Source organism: Saccopteryx bilineata, chromosome 8, assembly GCF_036850765.1.
Source record: "Saccopteryx bilineata isolate mSacBil1 chromosome 8, mSacBil1_pri_phased_curated, whole genome shotgun sequence".
In the NCBI taxonomy this organism is placed as follows: domain Eukaryota; kingdom Metazoa; phylum Chordata; class Mammalia; order Chiroptera; family Emballonuridae; genus Saccopteryx; species Saccopteryx bilineata.
In genome coordinates this window covers 40,745,014-40,769,502 of record NC_089497.1, presented here as the reverse complement: position 1 = coordinate 40,769,502, position 24,489 = coordinate 40,745,014, and the positions used below count along the sequence as shown (strand labels likewise).

Genomic DNA, 24,489 nt, shown 5'->3' with positions numbered 1-24,489 from the left:
CCCTTCCTTCTGCTCTGTCTCTCTAAAACCAATCAATAAAAAATAAAAAAATAAAAAATATAAAGCTATCCATCAAAATCAAGTTGCTCAATTAAATATTCATCAGAGCCCGGTTAAGATCCTGAATCTCTCTGCCCACTCTTGACTGCTGTCCTTTTTTTCATTTTATGATGACTCCATAGTTACAGGTCCTAAGATTCTTGCAGAAATGGACATGAAACAGGTACCTTTTGGTTACTGGGTTTAGTGTTGGACTGGACATTCAGTGACTTAAAATTCCAATGCACTGGCTGTGTCGCCAGAGGCTTGAGGTTACTTGCTTCACCTTTTTGATATTTTACATTATAGAGGTATTAACTGCACTGTTTCTCTCAGGGGAGTTGTTAAGAGAGTTAATAAACCATTATTATATAGTCCCCAGCTCTGACTAGAGATTTATCAGAGCTGACAAAGTTCTAAATGATTGTCTAAAACATTTATTTCTGAGATACAGAGAGTGGTATTTATAGCTAGTACAGTTCTTTTAGACTCATTGGAATTACTGGCTATTCTCAAGAACCAGACTTTCTGTGAGTTACAAATATGCCTAAAGAAGACGACTGAAATTCATTTACTGTGTTTTTCCAACAGGAACTAATAGAAATTCCATTTAAAAGGCCCTTCTGTTGTTCAATCAAGAGGTTGCTACCCAAAATATTTGCATTATATTTATAAAATTAACATAAAACTTCTAGAACTTTAACATGAGTAGATGGATAACCATACCTTTAATATTATTATTGAAGTTAGTGTTATGAAAGGCTTAGCAGCTCAACAGCCCATAAGGGGGAAGTTACATATATTAAACAAATTTGCTAGACAAGGAGGCAAATATGGATATGGTTAAAGGGTGTGTTTCCTTTCCTCTCTCGATGCCTGCTCACAAGCTTTCTGTGGTTCTCGCTCTACTTTCTATCCAAAAAGCCCAGGTGAGGTCTGAGGACCCCCAACAACTAGAGTGTGTGGGTGGGGGCGGAGGATTACCTCACTGCTTCCCATTCCTCCAGTTTGTTGAGCATCTATAAACGATGCAATCAAGACAAGCACTGATGTGGTTGATTGTTTTCCTTTCGCACAAGCTAATTTTTTCTTTCATCTTGCCTGGTTTCCAAAGTTTATCAAAGTTACCATGCAAGTAGAAGATGTCTTATACAGGCAGTTTTAAAGGATCCAAATGGGTGGAGGGTAACATTACATCTAAGGAATAATTTGTCTTCAAAAGAAAGTTTTATCTCTCATGGGTTATCAACATTCATGTTAAATCCTCTGTGACTAGTAAATAGTTGAATGCTTTGATCCTATTGAAAATATCAATCCTTTGTCTTTCATTCCAACTGCCACAATGCTCAGGATAACAAAGAAGGAGTGTTGAGAGGTGCAAATGTGAAAAGGTGGTAATTATATACTGTGCACCTTCACAGGGATGTCTCCTGGGTATCGCAGACCAAACATGTCCAAACCATTATCACTTTCCTCCACTGGCACCTTTTAACCTCCCCTTCTTTGTTATATTCTATAACTAAATCAAAGTCACCCCTTTATATTTAGTCATCCAACCCTCCAATTTGGAAAATATCCCAGTCTCTTAGTTTTGTCAACTCTATTGCTAAACCATTGCTAAATCATATTATTTTTACCTCTTACACTCCTGTCAATAGTACTGTTCTCTCTACCCCCTTTGCCTTCATTATCACCTGGTAGTATTCTTAACTCCCACGTCTAGAAAGAGCCAGGAACAAGCCCCACTGTCAGGGGAGATGAAGTTTCATTAGGCCTGGGGCTGGAGCAACATTGGGTCTATGGTAGGCAAGGCTCACCCAAGGCAATGGAAGATGGAAGTGTCTAAAGGGAAAGCTAAGATTCACGCATTCAAGAAAGAGAGTCAGGAAGTATCAAATCCACAATCCTGTGTATTTGGCTCAGAGAAGGGTTGGGGGATAGTGTAATTTCTGAAGGATTACTCAGTATTTGAAGCTTGCACTTATAGTAGGGATGTGATGACCAGTGAGACAGCAGTAGACAGACACTGGAATTTTAAAGCTTCTAAATTAAGTCTGTGTCTCAATAGCACTAATTAAACTTTGTAATTATTATATTTGTCTTTTATTCTCATTTCTTTACCAAATCTTAAGGGACAGTTATATCCCCAGAGTCTCCTACAGTACTTCATACATGACAGACAGTGTAAAAATATTTGCTGAATACATGAATTGGTCTTGAACACTGAAAATCTAATTTTATTACCTCAATCTTAAGAATTCTTCAATAATTCCTCTATGCTTTCAGGATAAAATAAATTCAGATTTCTCAATTTAGCATTAACAAACGAACAAACAAACAAAAACAGTCATTCGGTTTCTCCAGGTTATGTCCACACAGTGGCTTACTATTTCCTCCCTCCTCTTCTTGCAAGGAGGGCAAGTGTCAGTTAACCCACTTGCCGTTATTCCCATGTGTCATGTTCACTTCTTCCCTCATCACCAGCAGCAGTCAGTTCAGGAATCACGCTTTCCAGGAAGCTCTTCGCAAGTCCATTCCCAGGCTTGGTTGTGTGCCAATGTACTTAGTATCATTAGATTGCATATTTTTCTCTTTTATCTTCCATCTCTGCTCAAAAGTAAAGCCCCTAAGGTAAGAGGGCTGTGATGGTTAATTTTGTATCAACTTAGCTAGGCCATGCCCAGTTGTTTGCTCAAGCATCAGTCTGGCTGTTGCTGTGAAGCTATTTTTTAGATGTGATTAACATTTAAATAAGGCAATTTTGAGAAAAAGCCAATTAACTTCCATCACATGACCTTTAAAGCAATAGCTAGACCTGAGAAGCAAAGATTGAGATTTCATAAAGAAGGAATTCTCCTCAAGACTGCAACATAGAAATGTTGCTTGAATTTCCAGTCTGCTACCCAGCAGAATCCATATTCAAGACAGTAGCTTTGATGCTTACCTGAATTTACAGCCTGCAGGCCTATCCTACAGATTTCAGGGAAATACTAATGAGGTTACTTGACAACCAGATTCCCAACATATCCTTGAGCACCTTCTCCTTATCCCTGGTTACCTGACCATCAGATGCATAATAAAAAATTATGAAGAAAATGCAAATTTTATGAGTCTATTTATTATTCAGTTTTGAATGCTGGGAACACATTACAAAGACTCAACCAGCACCACCAGCCCTGTGTATTGGGAGTGGTTGATTTATAGCCTTATCCCTCCTGGAGGGAGACAGCAGAATCAGCCTCTCTTCTAGAGAGCTGAAGCTGTGATGTTTTCTCTGTTTCACATCTGCCCCTTTCTATGTGAGCTTTGATTTTTGAATGACAGATGAGTCACTGGAAAAGACCTTGCCATGCCAGCTGCTTTGGCCCGCCTGCCATTCAGCATCTGGCCCAAACTCAGTATGTCTTCAGTGAGATGAGTAAGACCATGACCAAAGCTCAAGGGATGGCTGTCTTCCTGCTGCATGCTGGACTTCTGGGTTTATGCAAAACAGTGCTCAGTCATTCCGTATGTATGGCGTAGAATAGGTACTCATAACTATTTATTGAAAATCTCTGTGATGAAGTGCACACCCAGAGAGTTCTCACCTAAGTTTTGCACATCAGTAGCTCCATCCTCCTGGAGCTCCTTTCTCTGGGTTTTATCCTTCTCCATCAGGATCTGCTGGATCTCAAAGGGGAAACAGGTTGATGCCAGCCTGTACACAGCAAGAAAAGAGAAATACAGTGATTGGGAAGGTGAAAGCAGAAGTGACTTTTAAAAAATAACTGTAACTGTCAACAAAGTTAACATTTGAGAACACTAATTGCTTTGATTTAAAAAACAGAAACCAAGGATCATTCTATAATCCCACAGCTGACTAGCCATTAAAATGACAAAATTTAAACACCATCACCACCTATCATCATCAATGAAAGCACACGATTGGATGGAATAACTACAGATGAAAAATACTGTACATGCCAGCGAACAAGCAATGGACAATACTCAAACAGTAAGAAGAATCAGTTCCTTAGTATAGTTTTTTTTCTTTTGTGTTTGTTGTTTTATTTTCTATTTTTCATCCCATGTTTATTATTTATGAGTATCCCATTAGATACTTTTTATTTATTATTTCTTTTAATTTTTACAAAATCTCATATTATAGGAAAAGAAGCCAATGTTTTTGTTCATAAGATATCTCCAGGGAGCTCTTGACTTTATTTAGGTCAGGCTCACAGCTGTCAGATGCCCAATTTCTTTTTTCCTACAGACTCAGGGATGCCCTAGGAAGTAATGTGGTCTCACTATTTCACTATCATGTAAGGTTCCCGTATGTTGTGTTCCTGTTATGCCAGGGGTCGGGAACCTTTTTGGCTGAGAGAGCCATGAACACCACATATTTTAAAATGTAATTCTGTGAGAGCCATACAACAGCCCATGTATGTTACGCATTATCCAATAAAAATTTGGTGTTGTCCTGGAGGACAGCTGTGATTGGCTCCAGCCACCCGCATGAGCGTGTAGGAATATGAGCCGTAAGAAATGAATGGATTGTAATACATTAGAATGTTTTATATTTTTAATGTCATTATGTTTTTAATTAAGGATTTGTCTGCAAGCCAGATGCAACCATCAAAAGAGCCACATCTGGCTCACAAGCCATAGGTTCCCGACCCCTGTGCTATGCATTTGATTTTCACAATAACTCTAAGATTAAGTACAATAGTCCTGGCCTGGTAGCTCAGTTGGTTAAAACATCATTCTAATGTGGCAAGATTGTGGGCTTGATCCTCGGTCAGGGCTCTTACAGTAGTCAATTAATGAATGCATAAATAAGTGGAACAACAAATCAATGTCTCTCTCAGTCTTTCTCTCTCTTCTTTCTTTCTCTTAAGGAAGATGGAGTTTAGTGGTGACAGAACTGGAAACACAAAGACCAGTTAGGGATCTATACAATATTTCAAAAGAGAGATGCTAGGAAATTAATCTAAAGCATGTGTTTAAGATGACAAAGTTTAGACTGTGATACATATGGGAGGTAAAAGTTATCAAGCCAAGGTGATTTATTGGTACTGGGAATTAAGTGCGGGGAGTCTAGTGTGAATTTGGGTAAGTGGTAGATGATGATGCTCTTATCTAAGACAGGAAATACAGAGTGGAGCAGATGTGAAATTAGAAGGGGAGTTCAATTATGGACATGTTGAGTTGGAATACATCTGTAGAGGATCCAAGTGAACGACAAAGTAGAAATCATGGCTGAAAATGTGTATTTGGAAGATGCAGAAATTGAGAAGTTTTACTTTTCCTCAAAATGGGAAGCAATGACCTAAGCTGGTTCATTATCTGAAGGAAGATAGAGAGGGAAATGGTAGAGATCTAGGAGAAAGGGGGAACAAGTGATGGAAGAACATTCTGGGAGAAGAAAGAGAGGATAGGATCCAGAACCCAGTGGGCCTTGACTAGTTGAAGTGTTCCTCATTCTAATAGAATATATGGAAGAACTAAAATGAAAATAGATGCCCATGTTAATTAATCACTGTGTGTTAGGAAAGGGTAAGAGTAGAAGAATTTTTTATTGAGGGCCTCACTCTTGTTAATGAAGTACAAGGCCAGCTCTTCCATTGAAACTACCAATTTGAATATTATTTTAGAAGAAAATGCTTCTAAAAAAGATATACAAATGGCCAATAAACAGCTAAAATGCCATTAGCCATTAGGGAAAAATACATCAATCAATGTCACAATGTGATATCACGTTATGCCTACTAGGATGGTTATAATGATAAAGACAGATAATAATGAACAGGATTCACATATAGCACTTGTGGAAATGTAAAATTACACTTTGGAAGACAATTGGAATGTTTCTCAAAAGGTTAACCATAGAACTGCCATGAAACCCAGCTATTTTACTAGTAGGTATATATACAAAAATAATGAAAACATATATTCACGGCCCTGGCTGGTTGGCTCTGTGGTAAAGCGTCAGCCCAGCATGTGGATATCCCGTGTTGGATTTTTGGTCAGGGCACACAGGAGAAGTGCCCATCTGCTTCTCCATCCCTCCTCCACAATTCCTCTTTCCCCTTTTTTCTCTCTCTCTCTCTCTCTCTGTTTCCCTCTTCCCCTCCAGCAGCCATGACTCAATTGGTTCGAGCACATTGGCTCTTGGCACTAAGGATGGCTCTGTGGAGCCTCTGCTTCAGGTGCTAAAAATAACTCGGGCTGCAAAAAAAAAAAAAAATAACTCGGTTGTGAGCATGACCCTAGTTGAACAGAGCATTGACCCCAGACAGGGGTTGCCGAGTGGATCCCAGTTGGGGCGCATGCAGGAGTCTATCTCTCTATATTCCCTCCTCTCACTTGGAAAAAGAAGAAAAAAATAAAAAAACATATTCACACAAAATTTGAATACAAATGTTTTATTATCATTATTCATAATAGTAAAAAAGTGGAAACAACTCAGATGTCCTTGAACAGCTAAAAGGATAAATAAATGGGGTCTATCTATATAATGGAATATTATTTGACTGTAAAAAGAAAGTACTAACACATTCTTCAATGCAGATGAACCTTTGTGCAGGTGAAATAAACCAGTCACAAAAAGTCACATATTGCACCATTCCATTTATATGGAATAACAAGAATAAGCACGCAGATAGACACAGAAAGCAGATTGGTGGCTGCTTAGAGCTGGTTGTGGGGAGCAGTGGAGGAAGGATAGGGAATGAATGCTAGTGGGTATGGGGTTTCTTTTTGGAATTGGCAAAAATGTTCTAAAATTAGATTGTGGAGAATTCTGTGACTATATTTAAACATTGAGTTCTATGCTTTAAATCGATGTGTCAGGGAGGGCCCAGCAATCTGCACAAGGGTCTACGTGACTTTAAAGTCAGGTCTCCTTATCTCCCCGCTATACTGCTTCCCATGCCCTTTTCATTATCACCACGCTCCTTTCAAAGGTTGTTCTTCTAAAAATAGTATAGGGGAACATGATTCTAACATGTAAATATATCAACAGCAATCATCCACTATCAATGCAAAACAGTGGTGGAATTCAAATAATTTAACAACTGGTTCTCTGTCCTAATGACAGTTTTAACTATGAAAAGATACACTGAAATGTAGTTTATTATTTCATGCATTTAATACTTAAATAAGAATAATAAAACAGGTACACAAAACTAGATTATATATTGAGTTTTAAAATATTAATGAAAAATATTAAATAATACCTGACAAAAATAATAAAACTGTTAGTTAAGGTATTTTCATATTGCTTCTTAATTAGTGTCCTCACTTGCAATTTTTTTCACCTATGGACGATTCCGTACCCGATTACTATGGGTGCTTAGAATATACTGTTGCATGATGAACGTTAAAAAAGAGTAAGGAGTGTAAATTTGTGATTTCCACATTGGGTGGCTGTCCAGACGCCACTTTAGAGAGAGAACCCTGACTACAAGTGCCATTTTAACAACTGGTTCGCCGAACTCAACAAAAAATTAGGTATCAGTTCTAAGTTCAAAATTAGGTATTTGCACCAGTCAAACTGGTGCAAACTAGCTGAATCCCACCACTGACACAAAAATTCTAGGTTAAATGTTAAAAAACAGAACCCAAAATGATATTAAGAAAATATACCATTTATCAACCAATAAATTAATTAAAAAAAAAGAAAAAAGAGAAAGAAAATAAACTGTGACCAAGTGGGATTCATTTCTAGAATGCAAGGATGATTCAGGATTAGGAAATCTGTTAATTTAAACAACATATTTGTAGATATAAGAAAAATAATTATATGATCATACCTAAGATGTGAAGAAAAAAAAACTTTAAACAGAAGCTTTCTAATAAAAACATTGAAGAAAATAGGAATTGATACATATTTCCTAAACAAAAAAACCTCAGTCCCAAAGGCAGCACTGTGCTTAATGGGGAAATAGTAGAAGCATTTCTACTAAGATTTGGAAAAAAGTCAAGAATACTCACTCTTTCCAGTACTTTTGAACCTTGTTCTAGAAGTATTAGCCAGTACCATTTAAAAAGAGAAAACAATAAGAGACAGAGGAATTGAAAAAGAAGGAACACCATTTTTGGATGACATGATAGTTTACCTAGAGAACCTGAGAAAATCCACACTAAACTAACACAAACAATGAAACAAATATTCATTGTAAGTGCTAAATATACTACTACTTGAAAAATAATTTCAAACTTCAGAACAGCTTCATGAATAGCACAAAGAACATTTTTCCTGGAATCATTTGAGAGTAAGTTTTAAACATGGTGCCCAGCACTCCTCAGTAGGTTAGTGTGTAGCCTTTCAAACAAGTACATTCTCTCTAGATAACCAAAATATAAGGACCAAAATCAGGAATTAGTCATTGACACTAACAATGAAATCATTATCTTCATTTGAGTTTAATCAACTGTCCCAATAATATTTTTATAGGATCTAAGTTAGCTTTGCGTGTTGCAGTTAGTAGTCACGTCTCTTTGTTGTTGTAGTTTTTTCTGCCAGAGTGCAGTATGGGCAGCGTCTCAAAGACTAATTCATCCTCCCTCCCACCCACTCTGTATCACGGTGGATGGAAGAGGCAGAGATTGACTTCAACCAAAACCCATCCTGCCAGACATCTAAAATGAATAATTGCTAGAGTGTGTAGAGAGAAGCCTGGAAGTGATGTCATGCTTTTATCTTCTTTTATTTTTACCATAAAAGTTTTGAAGCAGCTAATAAAGTTAAAATGGTTAAACCATTCACCCTTTCCTGAATTTTTCCTGGATATAATGTTCACAGGAAAAAACTGTCTCATTTCCAAGATGGTTTTAAAACAATCTAATGTTAGATTTAGATCAGTACATCTGTTAGGACAGTATATTATTAGGGCTAATTGTTCCAAATAACTCAGTTAAGGAGCTCTTCTTAGGTTAAATTTTAAATGAGCACAGAGAGAGCACAACTATTTAAGTTCTAAGTAAATTAAATAAAAGTTCTCTTTTGACTCTGCCTCAAAGTTCTGTTGGGAATTCTTGAAAATTTGTAAGATTACCACTACTTCCATGGGGCAGTAGTTTGAATTTATTTATATGTAGAGACTACAACTACTTTTCCCTAATTATATTTTTATGATAACCAAATCATTAGCTTTCATCCATGCTGACTATTCAAAGGGTTTTACAAGTACAACAAGTACATAGGTAACTCATGCTGTGCTTGTTTGGTGATGAGTATTTGCCCTCGTTATGTTTTCTGGATAACCAATTTAGATACATTACTGGATATTCCTTATTCCCAGAGTTCAGACAGTTTTCTTGAATGAGCTTAGATGATCACATTGAGATGTCCCAGTTTTTTTTAACAGCAAATTCTAGACTTTCTTGAGTGACCAGGACCCATCCTTCTTGAAGCTGATTCAATGGAAAAACATTTATGAATGTTGATGTTCTACTTTCTTTTTTTTATATATAATTTTATTTTTTAATGGGGTGACATCAATAAATCAGGATACATATATTCAAAGATAACATGTCCAGGTTATCTTGTCGTTCAATTATGTTGCATACCCATCACCCAAAGTCAGATTGTCCTCTGTCACCTTCTATCTAGTTTTCTTTGTGCCCCTCCTCTTCCCCCTTTCCCTCTCCCTCTCCCCCCTCCCCCTGTAACCACCACACTCTTATCAATGTCTCTTAGTCTCACTTTTATGTCCCACCTACGTATAGAATAATGCAGTTCCTGTTTTTTTCTGATTTACTTATTTCACTTCGTATCATGTTATCAAGATCCCACCGTTTTGCTGTAAATGATCCGATGTCATCATTTCTTATGGCTGAGTAGTATTCCATAGTGTATATGTGCCACATCTTCTTTATCTAGTCATCTATTGATGGGCTTTTTTGGTTGTTTCCATGTCCTGGCCACTGTGAACAATGCCGCAGTGAACATGGGGCTGCATGTGTCTTTACGTATCAATGTTTCTGAGTTTTGGGGGTATATACCCAGTAGAGGGATTGCTGGGTCATAAAGTAGTTCTATTTTCAGTTTTTTGAGAACCACCATACTTTCTTCTATAATTGTGTGCTACTTTACATTCCCAACAGCAGTGAATGAGGGTTCCTTTTTTCTCCACAGCCTCTCCAACATTTGCTATTACCTGTCTTGTTAATAATAGCTAATCTAACAGGTGTGAGGTGGTATCTCATTGCAGTTTTGATTTGCATTTCTCTAATAACTAAAGAAGGATGTTCTACTTTCTAGTTATCTGTTTGGTGGCAGAATAATCACTGTGCTTTCCCACCCCCTTTTTTGCTATCTTTATTTGTGGAAGCCATTTTTCTCAGAACAGGGTGGAAAGAAAAAGGGGTGGGTATTATGGGAAGGGTCAAATTCTCTCTTCTGGATTGCCTGGAAACAAGGCCACAGGAGAGAGTGGAATAGTAAATCAATGTTTCTCTCTCTCTTTCTAAAAAAAAAAAAAGAAAATACAGATTTCTTAATCTCACTCCAGACTTTCTAATCAGAATCTGTGGGGGTGGATCTAGTAATGTGTGCTTTTAAGTTTTCCAAGAGATTCTTTCTTGACTAGCACTGAAAAATTGTGTTCTACACACGTGTTTAGCCAAATGATCCCTAAAAAAAAATTAAGAGTTTGGGAAATGATGTTCTCTGTATCTTCAGCTTTTCAAGCTGTGGTTCATATTAGTATATCAGCATATGCTTTTAAGGAAACATCTATTTAATTCTGTTTAATCCAACACTTCCCAAACTTATTTGGATATAGAATATACTTTTTTTCTTTTACAATATATGTATAAAAAAGCACAGACTTTGTGAAGTATTGCTGTAGAAAATATGACTTACCCTGTCTCCTTGTCTTTATTAACAGAGTCAGAAACTCTTTGATGTTTGGCAACTCAGTAATGACTGTAACCACAGCTATTGATCAGGACTGTTATATAAGTTTTATAAGGCCTTTCTGCCCAATATTATTCTTTGGCTTTCCTCTGCTTCATCTTAAACTTCAGATGTTAAAAAATCTGACAGTAGTTATGATGATTTGTATACACTTACTGCTTACTGTGGAGCCAAGTTCTCTTCTAAGTACTTTGAAGGCATTTAATCCATAGTCCTATAAATTGATTTTATTATTATAACATGATATTGAGGAACAAAGATTAATTAGATAAATCTAAGAAAATACACAGTTATTACACCTATTATTAAATTCACCGTATGCAGACTCAAAGCCTATAGCAACTTATAGCAGCAATTTTCAACCAGTGTGCCATAAGAATTTTTTCTTTTTTTATTTAAGTAAGAAGAGGGGAGATAGTGAAACGTAAGACTCCCGCATACACCCCGACTGGGATCCACCCAGCTACACCCTGTCTTGGGCAAATGTTGGAATACCCAACTATTTTTAGCACTTAAGGCTGATGTGCTGGGACCAACAGAGTTATCCTCAGCACCTGGAGATGGTGGGGGTGGGGGGGCAGTGGAGAGGAAGAGAGAGAGAAGTAGATGGTTGCTGTTCATGCATGCCCTGACCGGGAATCAGACCTGGGACATCTTCACACTGGACCAATACTCTGTCCACTGACCACTGGTCAGGGCTCGCAAGAATTTTTAAATGATAAAATACCTGACTATTCGGGGCACTGACCTCTTTTCCCTTTGATTGTTAAATTAAAAAAAAAAATGTCAACAGCTAACACAAAATAGCAGTCCAGTGTGAATACCCTGTCTTCTTGAACCATAAATATTAATATATACGTCATATAATAGATCTGTATCTTATTGGTCACGTTGCATAATAAGGTTGTGTCTGATTGGTTAATTCATTTTTTATAAGACTTTATTCATTTTAGAGAAGAGAGAGAAAGAAAGGAGGGAGGAGCAAGAAGCATCAACTGCCATCTGTGCCTTGACCAGGCAAGCCCAGGGTTTTGAACCGGTAACCTCAGTGTTCCAGGTTGACGCTTTATCCACTGCGCCACCACAGGTCAGGCTGATTGCTTAATTCTTGATACCAGAAATTCTTATATTCAAGCATAAGCATCTGAATTTTTAAAAAAGTCACTTAGGAGATAAAAGGGTAGGTAACTATTAATATTATTATTACTTATTTGTAAATCAATAAAATCTATACCTTTTTTGTCAGATTGGCAAACATTGGTGTGTTGCAGAATTTTAGTAATTAGTTTATGTCTGCCATGAAATGAAAAAGGTCAAAACTCATCTATAGTATTAATTACTCACTATTTTGCTTCAGCTTTAGTCATCTTTCTTTACATGTTTCTCCTTGGGAGTCATATCCAGCCAAAGCTTCACCTTTTCCATGGCTCCCTATGCTCTTTTCCTGACTCTTTGCCTCTTTTCTTATCCACCTTATGAGCAGCGTGTCAGCTCTATCAATGAAGAGCTATAGCAAGGACCTCAAATACAACATACTTCTAATAGAAAACGTATGATCTATACTCACCTTCCCCCTTGAAACTTACCCCTTCTTTGTGTTGCCATATACTAGTTGTTCATGTATTTCTTCATATGACTTGTATGAGCACCTACTCTGTGTTTGACACTCACTGTTCTTTGTTAAGGTTATAAATTAAAGTGAACAGAATTGAGTTTTCACCCCTCGTTTCTACTGCCTCACAAATTCAGTGAGCACAGGCTTCGTCATGCCCTCCTCCTCTTTCTCCATTATGTCCTCCAGATTAATCTCCAGGAGCTATTTTATTTTCTAAATTATTCTCAAATTGTAGTCACTTAAAAGGGAATTAGATTGTCCTGGATCATCTTCCGATGCCAGGTACCTGGCACATGTGGAGGTGCTGTGGTAGATTGCGTTCTTCAGAAGGCAGCACCACCCCACGTGCTCTTCTTGCAATGTGATATGGGCAGTCCTTTGTCATGAGGTGGGGGCTACAGTTCCTCTCCTTGGACCTGAGTAGGCCTGTACCTGTAGTGGAAGTGATATTCTGTGCTTTCCAAGGCCAAGCTCTACCAGGTGGAATAGCTTCTGCCTGGCCTTTTGTATTTTTCTGAAGCTGGAAACGGGGAGAGACAGTCAGACAGACTCCCGCATGCGCCCGACCGGGATCCACCTGGCATGCCCACCAGGGGGCGACGCTCTGCCCACCAGGGGGCGATGCTCTGCCCCTCCGGGGCGTCGCTCTTTCGTGACCAGAGCCACTCTAGCGCCTGGGGCAGAGGCCAAGGAGCCATCCCCAGCGCCCGGGCCATCTTTGCTCCAATGGAGCCTTGGCTGTGGGAGGGGAAGAGAGAGACAGAGAGGCAGAGAGGAAGGAGAGGGGGAGGAGTGGAGAAGCAGATGGGCGCTTCTCCTGTGTGCCCTGGCCGGGAATCAAACCTGGGACTTCTGCACGCCAGGCCGACGCTCTACCACTGAGCCAACCGGCCAGGGTTGCCTGGCCTTTTGGGGATGCCAGGCTCCAAGCTGTGAGGAAAGGGAAAGACTACATAGGAGGTGTTCCAGGCAACAGCCCCCACTGAGGACCAAGCTAACAGCTGGCTCCAACCCCCAGACAAGTGAGTGAGCAAGATTTCAGATGATTCCCAGTCCTGACCTTCAAGCACACTAACTGATGCTGAGGGGAGCAGAGAAAAGGTGTCCCCTTTGAGCCTTACTTAAATTGCAGAAATGTGAGCAATATAAGCCTTGTCATTGTTTTAAGCCACTGAGTTTTTGCCTGGATTCTTAGGTGGCAATAGATAACCAGAACAGGCACCTACCTTTGTTTTAACCAGCTATACCTGGGGGGAAGGTCACATGGTAGAAAGCATACTTCCTGCCAGAAATTGTTGCCAGGGAGACAGGCTTCATGATTAAAGGTCAAATATCATATATGTGCCATTCTTTAAAAGTGTTTTAATCATCTGTAGCATATAATAAAGTGTATTGCAGAAAATAGTATAGTCAAATAAATGTTAATTGAATTGACATGTGGTATGATAGTAGTAGATACATTTTGCTGTTCCATATACTAAATTTTAAACCACAACTCTGGATGCTACAGTTCTGTGGCACAGAGTGAATTGCCGCCCAGTCCATCAGCTTCCTCTCTTCTGAAACTGATGTAAAATTTAAAATACTTATGGCATGTGAAAACACCTGAGTGTGTGGTCCATGACAGATCTCTTCCCGCTCTCACATTCTCTCAAATTTTTAAATAGAAGAAAGAAAGATAAAATGAAAATGACTGAAGCCTTATTATAAAAGATTTTGAATGCATAGTTACAGTTTACTTTTTAAGCAATGGGGACACATGGAAGACGATAGACATGTGATATGCACAGGCAATTTCTGAGAAGATTAATCTGGTTGTAATGTATATAATAAGAGACAAGCCCTGGCCGGTTGGCTCAGCGGTAGAGCGTCGGCCTGGTGTGCGGGGGACCCGGGTTCGATTCCCGGCCAGGGCACATAGGAGAAGCGCCCATTTGTTTCTCCACCCCCGACCCCCTCCTTCCTCTCTGTCTCTCTCTTCCCCTCCCGCAGACAAGGCTCCATTGGAGCAAAGATGGCCCAGGCGCTGGGGATGGCTCCTTGGCCTCTACCCCAGGCGCTAGAGTGGCTCTGGTCGCGGCAGAGTGACGCCCTGGAGGGGCAGAGCATCGCCCCCTGGTGGGCAGAGCGTCGCCCCTGGTGGGCGTGCTGGGTGGATCCCGGTCGGGCGCATGCGGGAGTCTGTCTGACTGTCTCCCCGTTTCCAGCTTCAGAAAAATACAAAAAAAAAAAAAAAAAAAAAAAAAAAAGAGACAAGATATACAAAAACAATTAGAATGCTAAAGTCAGTGTGAAAACATATCAGCGTCTAAATAGTATGTAGAAAAGTGTAGCCAGGAGGATGTCAGGTCAGGGTTAAATAATAGGAAGATATCAAAAAGAATTTTTTTCTAGATTTTTAGTTAAAGTCTACAAATAAAAAGGTTAGTAAAAATAAAAAGAAAAGCCTCAAAATTGGTCAAAGTGAACAATGTTTAATAAATGCTTTCAAATTATTGGGATACCCTATGATCCAACAATCTCACTTCTAAATATCTGTCTTGTAAAGAAATGATAGCAAAGTTATATGTGCAACATTATTTGTGTTGAACAAACGAAATAATCATCAGTAAGATAATGGTCAAGTAAACTATGGTATGTCTCCACAGTGGAATAATATGAGAATGAAGTAAATATAATAAGTTTGAAGTGAACAGGGCAAGCTGTAAAGCAATATATATGACATCATCTAATTTTTGTTAAAGCCGAAGAATAAAGCTTGTGTGTTAGAAAGAAAAGACACTAAAATTAATGCTATTTTCCTTTGATGGGAATGGAAGGTGTGGTCATGGAATAGTCTTAAAATATTTACTTTGAATAATTTGTATAATTTGACCTATTGGTGTTTTTTTTTCTTTAATAAAAACATTGCAAATTTTATACCATTACAAGCAAACAATACCGTTAACCGAAACAGTAAAGTCTAAAAAGATCATTGGGTTCAGGGAAGAGATGATACTTTGATGTAGATTAATGTGCATTTGGTAGAAAGGGCTGAACTGTGGTTGGCATTGTGGTAGTGGTTGGCAGTGGTGGATTATGTGCCTGGGAAGGCCTTCTAGGTTCTGGACTGGAGGGACTCAGAAGAGATGGCCCGTCTGGGTAGAGCTTGTAGCTAAGACTGCACTGTCAAGGCAAGACTCCTGGGTCACCATCATGGGAAGCAGCACCACAGATTGTCCCTATTTCTGCCTGGTTTCAGCATTGAAGGAAATAACTCTCTGACACGGCCTGTTTACCATAAAAAGTAGCTCATGTCATCTATGTGGTTCCCTAATAATTAATTCTGGGTTTTCTAACCTATGCAATCATTGGTAGGTAGTACAACATACTATTGGTGAAACTATCATAAATTTATTTATCCCCACCTTGAACTTATGGTATTTATATTTTCAACCTGAGGTTATCTATATCTACAGCTATATCTATATTCAAAGCATCTATGTCACCTATATGTTCATCTAGATACATGAACAGATAAAGATAGATATCCCTGTTTGCATATTCGCATATGAAACAATCTGCATTTATTCACATTTAGCTTTGAACAATACTGAGTATTGGGACATATTCAATATAGGTTAAACACACCATAAAAATGAATTTCACGTGAGGTATTATAGTGGTATTTTATAGAGCAGAGGTCTTATCTGAAATTACTGATTGCTCCTCCAGTTGGAGTTAAATTGATGGTTCTGAGAAAATTCTGCAAAAGGGCCCCTTCTAGCTTATTGCCCCTAGAAATGTGCTTATCACCACTCCTGAGATGGTCTGTTTTCCCTTCCTGGTTTCAACATGTTTTGGGCAAAAACAACACTGTATATTTTATTAAGTGAATATTAACTCTAAACTCACAATGGATTTTTTTTAATATGTGAAAGGCCTCTTTTAAAATCTGTTTAATATTTAATACACATTGCATTGGATAAATATTAAATAATTCATCTGAAATTTTAAAAATGCATCTGCATAGTGATTGGCAGAAGCCCCCACAATATTTGTAATTCTACTGTGTTGGTTTTTCTTTTATTTATCCTATCTCCAGGAGATTCTGCACAAATATAAGGGCAACAAGAAATCATGTCATAATGCTTTTGTTTTCTTTCCTTTCTTTCTTTCTTTACAAATCCAGGGCAAAGGCATGGAAGTGTAATTACATGCTTAAGATCCCACAGCCCTTCAAACAGGCAATGATATTCTTAGACTCTGGGTTGTGTTGCCTCTTTTTAATATTTTCTTTATGCATTATATTTAGAATCAAAGGATTTATACACACTCAAGAAGTTATATATATTCATTTGTATCAGTGCCGTGAATCCATATGCTATTTCATCAGTTAATAGAAGACATGTTGTATGCCAAATACAGAATTTTAGATTGCTTCAGCTCACTCTTCTTTTCATTTATTTATTTATTTAATTTTAAATTTTTATTTAGAAAATTAAATTTAACAAGGGTGACATTGATTAATGAGTACATAGGCTTCAAGTAAACATTTCTATAACATTTGCACAGTTGATTATGTTGTATACCTATCACGCAGTCAGATCATTTTTTGTCCCTTTATATTTGTCCCTCTTTGCACCCTTTCCCTTCCTCTCTCCCTCCCCCTCTCCATGTCTCAGTCTCCTTTTTATTACAAACAGATATACCAGCTTGTTCTCATAAAGTATACACTGCCAACCTATTCCAAAGTGAAAAATAACTACTTCATGCTTTAACTATTAGTCTAATGAAAGTATGGGATTGGAAGGAAGAGAAACCGCTTCTCTGGAAATCAAGTACAGTGCTGAGGAATTGGGAGGCCTGTTCCAAATTTTAATAACTGGCTCATCATTTAGTGCATCATTTAGCATCGCTGTGGGGAACAAAATTACAATTTTTTAAATAATGTGTTGGCTAAAAAGTTGAAGTTGGAAGTAAACCCTGAATCTAAATCTTTTAGGATTTAGAATGATACTTAATTTGTTTCTTTTGAGTAATTTTGTCAGTTGAATAAAGAGAAGATGTAAGACAAAATGAGGTAAAAACAGAATGAGATAAAAGTATTGTGAATTTAAGATCTAAGGAAATGATATGGGTAGTCTTCCAGAATCTAATTAAACAATAAACAAATACAATTCTTGGAAATAGAAGATGTCATGATTTTTTTTCTTTTTTAAAAAAAGAATGATGAAAGATCCAGGAATCCAGAATAGGAGAAGAGTAGATATGATGACTTCACACAAAGAAGTGAAATAACCCCTCTGCTGTTTTGAGTTGTTTTTCAGTGTGGTGACGGAGTTGAACAATCCATCCAAACTCTTTCACCCAGTTCCTCTCTGTACAATTGCAAGCCTTTGTGAGATGGCCAAGATGGACAAGATGGACAAGATAAGAAAGATAAATGGTTCTCCAGTGGTTTCCATGACCTTTATCATTATTACCTTGTCTCTGACTAATACTCATGAAAAAAGAAAAAAAAAGTCTTAAATTTTGGGTGAACAGTCATTTAACTACTCAGAAAAACATTTGAACATTCAAAAAAAATTGTAAATATTTGTTTCTATTCTTTTTTTATTGTGTTTACATAGATTCGAGGGTCACCCTGAATGCACCTCCCCTCCCCCATATTCCCCTCAACATCTCCCTTGCCCCCCTCCCTACAGCGCCCCCCCTTCCCTTCAGGTTTATCCCATCCTATCAGCCCCTTTCCCTCTGTCCTCTTTTCCTCTGGTCCCTTTGATCACACCTCTGTCTCAGTTCCATTCCTCAGTTCTCATTATTCCTTGGATTCCTCAAATGAGTGAGGTCATATGATATTTTTCTTTCTCTGCCTGGCTTATTTCACTCAACATAATAGTTTCCAGGTCCCTCCATATTGTTGCAAAAGGTAGTATTTCCTTCTTTTCCATGGCCCCTTTGTATATATGTACCATAGTTTTTTAATCCACTCGTCCACTGACGGACACTTGGGCTATTTCCAGATCCTTGCTATTGAGAACAATGCTGCCATAAACATGGGGGTGCATTTCTCTTTTTCAGTCGGTGATATGGTGTCCTTGGGATATATTCCTATAAGTGGAATGGCTGGGTCAAAGGGCAGTTCCATTACTAATTTTTTGAGAAATCTCTATACTGTTTTCCACAGTGGCTGCACCAGTCTGCATTCCCACCAGCAGTGCAGGAGAGTGCCCCATTCTCCACATCCTTGCCAGCACCTATCGTGTATTGTTTTGTTAATGAGCACCATTCTGACTGGTGTGAGGTGGTATCTCATTGTGGGTTTTTGTTTTGTTTTTTTTGCATTTTTCTGAAGTTGGAAATGGGGAGGCAGTCAGACAGACTCCAGCATGAGCCCGACTGGGATCCACCTGGCATGCCCACCAGGGGGCGATGCTCTGCCCATCTGGGGCGTTGCTCTGTTGCAACCAGAGCCATTCTAGTGCCTGAGGCAGAGGCCATGGAGCCATCCTCAGTGCCTGGGCCAACTTTGCTCCAATGGAGCCTTGGCTGCAGGAGGGGAAGAGAGAGACAGAGAGGAAGGAGAGGTGGAGGGGTGGAGAAGCAGATGGGCACTTCTCCTGTGTGCCCTGGCCAGGAATCAAAGCTGGGACTCCTGCATGCCAGGCCGATGCTCTACCACTGAGCCAACCGGCTAGGGCCTCATTGTGGTTTTAATTTGCATTTCTCTAATGATTAGTGATGTTGAACATTTTTTCATCTGTCTATTGGCCATCTGTGTGTCCTCTTTGGAGAAGTGTCTATTCATTTCTTGTGCTCATTTTTTATGCCTCTGATTTCTGTGTATTAATTTTATATCATGCTACCTTGCTGAATTCGTTTATTAGGTCCAGTAGTTTTTTGACTGAGACTTTAGGGTTTCCTACGTACAGTATCATATCATCTGAAAATAATGATAGTTTTCCTTCTTCTTTTCCAATTTGGATGCCTTTTATTTTTTCTTCCTATCTGATTGCTGTAGCTAGGACTTCCAGGACTATGTTGAATAAGAGTGGTGAAAGGGGGCACCCCTGCCTTGTTTCTAATTTTAGGGGAATTGCTTTTAATTTTTGTCCATTAATTATGATGTTGGCTTTGGGTTTGTCATAGATGGCCTTTATCATGTTGAGGTATGTTCCCTATATTCCCGCTTTGCTAAGAGTTTTGATCATAAATGGGTGCTAGATTTTATCAAATGCTTTTTCTGCACCTATTGAAATTATCATGTGGTTTTTCTCCTTCCTTTTGTTTATGTGGTGATTCACATAATTGATTTACGAATGTTGTACCATTCTTGCCTCCCCAGAATAAATCTCACTTGATCCTGATGTATGATTGTTTTCATGTATTGCTGGATCTGGTTTGCTAATATTTTGTTGAGGATTTTAGCGTCTAAATTCATCAGGGATATTGGCCTATAATTTTCTTTCTTTGTGTTGTCTTTGCCTGGTTTTGGAATCAGAATTATGCTCGCTTCATAAAAGTAACTTGGAAGTTTTCCTTCCTCTTGAATTTTTTGAAATAGCTTGAGAAGGATAGGAGTTAGCTCTTCTTTGAATATTTGGTAGAATTCACCAGTGAAACCATTGGGCCCAGGGGTTTTGTTTTTTGGGAGTTTTTTGATAACTGTTTTGACCTTTTTTGTTGTAATTGGTCTGTTTAGGCTTTCTTATTCTTCCAGATTGATTTTTGGAAGATTATATGTTTCAAGGAATTTGTCCATTTGACCTAGGTTTTTTAATTTTTTGGTATACAGTTCTTCATAGTATCTTCTTACAATATTTTGTATTTCTGTTGTGTCAGTTGTTATTTCTCCATTCTCATTTTTAATTTTACTTATTTGAGTCCTCTCTCTTCTTTTCTTGGTGAGTCTCGTTAAAGATTCATCGATCTTGTTTTCCCATTCAAAAAACCAGCTCTGGGTTTCATTGATCCTCTGTATTGTTTCTTTAGACTCTATGTCATTTATTTCAACTCTGATCTTTATTATTTCCTTCCCTCTATTACCTCTGGGCCTTACTTGCTGTTCTTTTTCTAGTTCTTTTAGATGAAGGGTTAGGTTGTTTATTTGAGCTTTTTCAAGCTTCTTAAAAAATGCCTGTAGTGTTATGAACTTCCTTCTTCGGACTGCTTTTGCTATGTCCCATAAATTTTGAGTTGTTGTATGTTCATTATCATTTGTTTCTAGGAATTTTTTAATTTCTTCTTTGATTTCATTGTTAGCCCATTTGTTATTTAATAACAAGCTATTTAGTTTCCCTGTGTTTGAGTACTTTTCAGTTTTTCTGTTGTAGTAGATTTCTAGTTTCATGCCATTGTGATCAGAGAAAATGCTTGATATGATTTTAATCTTCTTAAATTTGTTGAGACTGCTTTTGTGTCCTAATATGTGGTCTATCCTAGAGAATATACCACAAGCACTTGAAAAGAATGTATATTCTGCAGCCTTAGGGTGAAAGATTTTAAAGATATCTATTAAATTGAGTTGATCTAGTGTGTCCTTTAAGTCTGCTGTTTCTTTGTTAATTTTTTTTCTTGAGGATCTATCTAGTGATGTTAGTGGGGTATTAAAATCTCCTACTATTATAATATTGCTGTTGATCTCACCCTTTATATCCATCAAAGTCTGCTTTATATATTTAGGTGCTCCTATATTAGGTGCGTAGATATTTATGATGGTTATATCTACCTGTTGGTTATTGCTTCCTTTATCATTATGTAGTGACCTTCTTTATCTCTTACTATAGCCTTGGTTTTAAAGTCCATTTTGTCTGATATAATTATTGCTACCCCAGCTTTTTTTTTTCATTTCATTTGCATGAAATATTTTTTTCCATCCTTTTACCTTCAGTCTATGTGCATCTTTTGTTTTAAGCTGTGTCTCTTGTAGACAGTATATGTATGGGTCCTGTTTTGTTATCCAAGCAGCTACCCTATGTCTTTTGATTAGATCATTTAATCCATTTACTTTTAAGGTTATTATTGATATGTAGTTGTTTATTGCCATTTTATTCTTTAAAACTGTATTCCTCTTTTGTATATTCTTTTCCCACTTTGATCTGTTTAGAACAGGCTCCTTAATATTTCCTGCAGCATTGGTTTGGTTGTAATGAATTCCTTGAGTTTTTTTTGTCTGAGAAGCTTTTTATTTCTCCTTCAATTTTAAATGATAACCTTGCTGGATGAAGTAGTCTTGGTTGTAGGCTCTTGTTCTGCATTACTTTGAATATTTCTTGCCATTCCTTTCTGGCCTCAAGTGTTTCTGTTGAGAAGTCGAATGTCATCCTTATGGAGGCTCCTTTGTAGGTGATAGCCTTTTTTTCTCTAGCAGCTTTTAATATTTTTTCTTTATTGCTTAGCTTTGGTATTTTAATTATGTGTCTTGGTGTAGGTTTCTTTGGGTTTCTCTTTAATGGAGTTCTCTGTGCTTCTTGAACTTGTGAGACCCTTCCTTGCATCAATTTAGGGAAGTTCTCAGCTATGATTTGATGAATAAAGTTTCTATCCCTTGTTCTTTCTCTTCTTCTTCAGGAACCCCTATGATGCAAATGTTTTTTCTCTTCATGTTGTCACAGAGCTCTCTTAGAGTTTCCTCAGACTTTTTGAGTCTCTCTTTTTTTTCTGCTCTGCTTCCATGCCTTCATTCATCGTGGCCTCCAACTCACTGATTCAGTCCTCAGCTTCATTCATCCTGCTCTAATTCCTTCCATTGTGATCTTCATTTCTGATATTGTATTTGTCACCTCTGACTGATTCTTTTTTAATATTACAATGTTCTTTTTTATATTTACTATCTCTTTATTTAGGTGTTCATAATGACCATCTATTGTTGTTTTAAGATCCCTAAGCATCCTAACAATCATTATTTTAAACTCTGTATTCAGTAGTTTGGTTATTTCCATATCACTCAGTTTCTTTTCTGGAGGTTTCTCTTGTAGTTTCATTTGGATTGCACGCCTCTGTCTTCTCATTATGTCTGTGTGTTTGGGTGTGTTGTTTGTAGGGCTGGTTGAGTCTAGGCTTAGTGTTGTCTTCTCCAATTTTCAGTTGTGTTATTTCTAGGTCTTCTTGGGTTGGCATCAACTGTTGTTTGTAATCCACTGACAGGTTTGGCCTGTTTCTATTCTTTTCTGATTTCACAGGTAACCTTGTTCCTTTTCCTCTAGCTAAGAAACAACAACAAAAGACCAGAAAAAAAAACCCACAAAATAAACCCAGGCATGTTGACTGGGTTGTAAAGTCCTGAGGATCACTATGATGTATTCTACTCATCTTTATATCCTATGATGTTTGGCACTAAGCAGAGTCTTAATAAATATTAGCTAGGGCCCTGGCTGGTTGCTCAGTGGATAGAGCATCGGTCCTACATATGTATGTCCCAGGTTAGACTCCTGGGGCACACAAGTGGTGACCATCTGCTTCTCTCTTTCCTTCCCCCTTTTCTCCCTCTTCCTTTGCCACATCAAGTGGCTTGATTGGTTCAAGTGTGGCCCTGGGCACTGAGGTTAGGTTAGCTCCATTGGTTCAAGTGCATCACTTCAGGCACTAAAAATAGCCCTAATTAGTCCTAGACAGTGTTTGCCAGGTGGATCTCAGTCAGGATGCACACAAGAGTCTGTCTCACTCTCTCCCACTCCCCCCACAAAAAAGAAAAAGAAAATAAAAGAAAAATGAATATTAGCTAGGTTTGATTGAGTGAATTGAATTAAAAGGGAAATATAGTCATTTAGAAGTCAAAATAACTAAAATCTTGATAAGTTTACTGATGTATGTCATTTAATCTGTGTTCATGGAGAATTAGAGGTTAAAAGTCAAAAGATAACCCATTAATGGATATATAATTTGGTAGTATTTTTTAATTCATTTTTCTTGTCACTTATAAATATCATCAGCATCTAAATCAGTGAGTGCACACAAAGACATTGGCGTAAGGGAACAAAGCAACTTCCTCTGGCTCTATGATTACAAGTCCAAGTTACATCAGTTACTATAACCCTCTTGGCCTCTCTCTCTCTCACTTGAGTCACTTTGTCCCAGAGAAGAGGCAACTATCTCATTGATGTATTAGGGAAATAAACTGGCTTTGTGTAGTTAGAAGCCAGCTGACCTCAATAATGACACCTTCGGGTTTGCTGCTTTATGTTTTAAGTTGTGCAGAAGCAAATCCCCTTGTGGGGTGTTGTGCAATGACTAGTGGGTAAGTCTAGTTAATTCTGAAATGCGGGTTTAGGAAGTCCACTGTTGTCACATACATAAACCACGTCCTCCTTTATCAGCTTTATCAGTAGTGAGGATGACATTTTTATCTCCTTTTGCCAAACTTCCATGTTTATCTTTTCATTGTTTATAAACTCAATTAGAAAAATATTATTTATTTATTTTGTTGTCTTTATCAAGCTCAATCAGAGTTCTGGGCTCCAGAAACTCTATAGAGTTGCATCTGATAATCTTAGCATTCATTTAGCAATTCATTTGGAAGTAATTATTGAGCCCCTAAAATATGCCAAGTACTATGGAAACCCCTGGTACCCTACACATAAAAAGTCCACAGAGTAGTGTGTTTATAAAAGAAGTTAACATGTCAAAAAAACACATAGCTTCCAAAGAAGTAACAAGGAGTTGTTCGATTTTTTGGTGTTTTCATAGCTGAATCACAACCTAGTAGGATTTGGCTAGGAGGTAACCAAGCCCACCTAATCCACCTAATCAAATATGGTCTACCTAATCCAGCCCAGTCTAAAAGGGCAAGCAGGGGCTCAGTTTTGGAAGAGCCTACCTAAAAATCAGACTAAAGGAGCCAGATTCTGCCTGGTATATAACAGGCAAATCTGTAAGAAATTAGAGGAATAATATGGTCAGGTTTCTGTTCCAATTGGGTCATTTTGATAGCTTGGACGATCTATCTGAGGAG

The 24,489-nt window shown here is 38.0% G+C and overlaps 1 protein-coding gene across 4 annotated transcripts in view; it reads right to left on the bottom strand.

Moving 5' to 3' along the window:
- PHLDB2 (pleckstrin homology like domain family B member 2) overlaps window positions 1–24,489 on the bottom strand; it is a 268,804-nt gene that overhangs the window by 126,183 nt on the left and 118,132 nt on the right. For all 4 annotated transcript variants that reach the window (XM_066240765.1, XM_066240767.1, XM_066240769.1 and 1 more), the window contains one exon: window positions 3,627–3,736. In XM_066240765.1, coding sequence (XP_066096862.1) covers window positions 3,627–3,693 — 67 coding nt within the window. In that variant the 5' untranslated portion in view covers window positions 3,694–3,736. The remainder of the gene's footprint in view (window positions 1–3,626; window positions 3,737–24,489) is intronic.